This window comes from Echinops telfairi, unplaced genomic scaffold (genome assembly GCF_000313985.2).
Source record: "Echinops telfairi isolate 266 unplaced genomic scaffold, ASM31398v2 ScPeMD7_7468;HRSCAF=8506_0, whole genome shotgun sequence".
Taxonomy (NCBI): Eukaryota; Metazoa; Chordata; class Mammalia; order Afrosoricida; family Tenrecidae; genus Echinops; species Echinops telfairi.
Genome location: NW_022111369.1, coordinates 30,132,134 through 30,136,799, shown reverse-complemented (window position 1 = coordinate 30,136,799; position 4,666 = coordinate 30,132,134). Strand labels below are relative to the sequence as shown.

At 46.5% G+C, this 4,666-nt stretch overlaps 1 protein-coding gene across 1 annotated transcript in view; it reads right to left on the bottom strand.

Moving 5' to 3' along the window:
* Positions 1–4,666, bottom strand: part of ABCG2 (ATP binding cassette subfamily G member 2 (Junior blood group)) — a 66,895-nt gene that overhangs the window by 9,839 nt on the left and 52,390 nt on the right. Inside the window, exons 12-13 of the mRNA XM_045284333.1 lie at positions 1,597–1,686; positions 39–163 (exon numbers count right to left, since the gene is read on the bottom strand). Coding sequence (XP_045140268.1) covers positions 39–163; positions 1,597–1,686 — 215 coding nt within the window. The remainder of the gene's footprint in view (positions 1–38; positions 164–1,596; positions 1,687–4,666) is intronic.

The following is a 4,666-nucleotide window of genomic DNA, read 5'->3' as shown; positions in this document are numbered from 1 at the left end:
ACACACACACACACACACACACACACACACACACTTACCTAACATGAAATATATGATAGAAGTAAATATAACACTTGGTAGCATCCTCATGGGCAGTAAATCAGATACCAGTTTTCCAAAGAAGTAAGCCGACACCCTGTAATATCCACTGATATATTCATGTCTGAAGAACAGAAACAGGTATCATGTACTCTTGACATTGATTAACACAAGGCACCGAGACAACAGTTGGCATTTTAAGACATACACCAGAAGATCACATTGCCTGCCCTGCAGGCTTCTGCTCTTCCTAGGGGGTCTAATGGTTCCAGCTTCCTCAGCACCAGCCCCACTGGGCCCTTCATCCCTGTCCACTTTAGCTGCCATCTCAGGCGGGAGGCTCCGCTAAGACACCAGCTCACAAAGCTCTGTGTAATGACCCCTCTTCTCATTACAGAGCTCCTTCCTCATGTCATCTGCTGGGTTTTCCGGGATGCCTATACCAGGTGGACAGGCTCTGAGAGGAGGCTCTTTCACACACTAGAGTGCTGGGGCACTACTTTGCCTACAGGAGCTGATCGCAGTAGCATAGACTTCTCTTTAGAAGGCGCTAGAAGGGACCGCTGCTGCTCGCCAAGCCCACCAAGACTGAAGCGTCATGCTACGCTTCTCACTTCTTCAACTCACGTTAAAAACAAGGATAATGGCACATCTTCTTTGAAACATAAAAGCCTCCCAACCATACCCTTCTGTCAGCTATTTCTGCCCCTCCAGATCTGAGTAGGGATCAACTCCTTGACAGTGGGGGCTACCACTCAAGATCCTCCCCTTCCTGACAACTTCCGGTTGTAATTCTAACTCTCACTCCAATATCTTCACTCTTGCTCTCTAAGAAGCCCTGGTGGCATACATAGTTGGTTACACATTGCTCTGTGAACCACAAGGTCGGCAGTTCAAAACCATCAGCCACTTCTCTAGAGAAAGACAGTTCTTTCTACTCCAGTAATTCAATTACAGCCCTGGAAACTCACAGGAGCAGCTCCACCCTGCCCTATAGGGTCGCCATCGACTCAGTGACAGTGAGTTGGGTTGGGCTTTGGCTCTCTGATGATTCTTTTCCTCAACATACAAATACGGGGGGAAATCTCATCTTTGAAAAACCCAAGAAACACACGCGGCCCACCCTTGACCATAGTAAGGCTGCCCTCCGCCTTTCCCCTCTCCTCTTTCCGTCAAGCCAGCTGTGGCTACATCCTTCTTCAACCTTACCTCCCCACCTCCAACTTGCTTTCCACGCCACCACAACGCGTCTGTCAGTCCTCTCAGACTTCCCCTGCCAGGGTCACCGTGATCCACGCAATTGTCTAAGAGCCAGAGAGGCTGATCCAGTCCTTTGCTGCTTGCTTTGGCTGCAGTGTTTGGATTTGCTGTCAAACCCAATCTGGGTCACCGGCTCCTGACTCTCCTCTAACCTCTGGCTGCTCTTCCTCAATTCGTATCGGCAGGCCTCAGGATCCCATCGTTGGCCCAGCTCTGGACGTAACCAGTTTGACGCAGACCTCTGATGCTAGAGCCCTAGCCCCTGCTCTGCTCTCCCCAGGGCAGAAATCGACTTACATGAAGAGCTTCTTCTCCACCACAAAGAGCTCCACCGCGGACACACTGCTGAAGCACTGGTTGGTCACCAGGAAGAAGAGTACCCCGGCCCTGGGATGAAGGGGAGAGGAGCAGAAGCACTGTAGTCAGGAAATGTTGGCATCAACCACCTGGCAACAAAACAATTTCCCCAACTGATGCTTCGTCATGTTGGGGGCGGGGGTGGGTCGCTCTCTGGCTGAAACAGAGAAGGAAGCTGTGTCTGCTCACCAGGCAGGCCCTGGGACTCCACATGGCACAGTTTGGAAGTCATTGTCCTAGCCCATTAGAACCCTGTCCACCTTGAAGTTGAACTAACCAACATGTCAAGGGCCTAACAAAGAACCCGGTGAAGCCTGCAAGGCTCAAAACACCACTAGCACCGCGAGCCCCTCGGGCTATATGTGGGTCAATAAGAAAGTCAAATCTCGGTGAGCAAAATGAAAAAGAGAGGGGCACTTCCATCAACGCTGCTTTATCTACAATCAGCACACACTATCGACAGAGCCCTCATATCAGCCTGGGGCACTATTAGACCATCTGACAAGGACCTGTGGTTTCCAAAAGGCTCAAAAAGCAAAGCAAAGTAATGCGCACCAGTTAAATTAAAAAGAAAAATAAATAACTAAAAATTTAGAAGAAAGAAAGAAAAAAATGAAACAAAAAACAACAGACTTTGTGTTCCTGTGAAGGCCAATTAAGGCCTGCTTCTCAGTGAAGTTTGCACAGGAACCCAAAACTCACTGCCATTGAGCCTATTCTGACACATAGCCACCCTGCAGGGCAGAGTAGCACAGGGCTTTCTACGGCTGCGAAGGTGAATGAGGGCAGATGTGCTGAACCCCATGCCATGGGGGCTCCTCTTAGAAAAGAACGTGCTCAGTTAACCTGCACTTACTAGAAACACGAATTTTGGAACACATGTCAACATCCCTACATTAGGACCAGGCCTTCCCTCATCCCCACACAACTTAATCGAATTAGACTGTGAGTTTAAACTGAAGTCAGATATGTGGCACATCTTTTAACTCACATAAAAAGAACATTTCCAAAGGGGAAAATCCAAGTGAACAACCACTACTAACTTTTAATTTGGAAAAAAAAAAAAAGGAGAGAAAGAGACAATCCATCGTCGGAAGTAATTTCTCTTTACAGATGAAAAATAAGGAACTTGGCGGCTTTAAAAAGTAAATGTTTATACAATAATTTAACTGAACAGAAAATAGCTAGGTTTCGAATACAGATTTCAGGAGAAAGACAGGGCTTTCTCCTCCCATAAAGAGCAGGTGTCGGACACTCACAGAGGCCGGTCCACCCTGGCCTGTATGGTGGCTAGGAGTTGGCACAGGCTCAGTGGGGTGAGCACCCAGATGAGGGAAGCCTGGTGACACCATGGATTACATGTTGGGCTGAAAACAAGATTGGCAGTTCAAAACCACCAGCCACTCCGAGGGAGAAAGATGAGGCTTTCTATTAGTCACAGAGCAGTTTTACCTTGTCCTATAGGGTCATGATGAGTCGGAATTGACTTGTGGCAGTGGCTTTGAGCTTGTTTATGTGTTTGTTTGTTTACTCAAATGGCTATGTAACCGTCTATACAGCCAACATAGGCATAGTGCCAAGATAATACAGGTTCCATTCCAGACCATCACAATCCTGTGAGTGTAGCAATCAAGTGAATCACGCCATTTTTTTTCCTTCTGGTTTCCCAGTGCACATTAAAAAGCTATGCCTACACTACACTGTGGCTTGTTCAGGGTGTAATGGCATGATGAGAAAGTTCCAACGACTGAGAAATATCAAAGTGTGACCCAGATACACTACGGGAGCACGTGCTGTTGGAAAAATGGTGTCCATGGATTAATTCAATGCAAAACTGCCACCAATAAAATTGCCACAACAGAGTATGCCTGTACAGCTAACAGCAAGTTAAAAGTCAACTCCAATCAATAGCTAGATTTCACCTCATTTGGTTAATTAAGTGTGACACCTACTTAACAATGTGGTGATGCTCAGAATGATTCTCAAAAAAAAAAAAAAAGAGTGAAATTCCCTCTATATCACATCATAATTTATTTATTAGTAAAGGTGTGGCTGTTAAGAAAGTGAGGGGATGCCCATTGTTTTCAGGAGCCCCTGGGGTGGTGCAAACGGCTGACACACTTGGCTGCTATATGAAACGCTGATGTTACAGTTGAAGACTACCCAGAGGTGCCTCCAAATTATGGTGTGCAGATCTGCTTCCAAAAACAGGGTCCATTGAAAACCCCATGAAGTGTCCGTTCTACTCGGACAGACTCACGAGGGCAGCACGAGGCGGAATCCACTCGAGAAGGGATAAACACTTGTTCAAGGTGGCAGGCCACGTGTGCCCTATGTACTTACTGAACCTGACACTACGTTAAAAAGTCAACATACGCGGACTCATTCAGCTACCATCACAGCATGGGCAAGCAAGCCAGAGGCAGCTCTCAAGATCAAAGATGCTGATTGTCTACCCACTGTCAAGCCAGCAGATCCTGGCCCGTGGTGGCCCTGTAGGGCAGATTAGAACTGCTCTCTCGGTGTCCAAGGCTGTAAATATTTGTAGAAGCAGGGCCTCACCTTTCTCCTGCAAGATTACACCTGACACAAAATCGAAGCCCAGTTTTTATTAGAGAAGGAGCACAGAGAACATTTCCATCTCTGGGCTAGTTAATACCAAACCGAGAACTTTCCAAGCAATTTCAAATAATCAAAAACTAAGTTTCACTACTGAACAAGCTTACATGTCAGGATCTGGTTCTAGAGGTGATGCTAGAGAATTTTGTTAAATTTTAATTAGAACCAAAATAATCAGCAGGGTGTGAGATCACTCATTCACAAAAGGGCAAACATCACAGGAGACCACGAAGGTAAAAAAGTCAAGGAAAGGTTCTCAAACTGAAAAAAAAAAGTAAGCTTTTTCATCAGTTGAGAAACCACACACAACAGCCACGTGTGCAGAGCCTCCATTCCTATTGAAAGGGATAGCCAACTCGTGAAAACGAAAAGCTCACATAAGACTGATGTC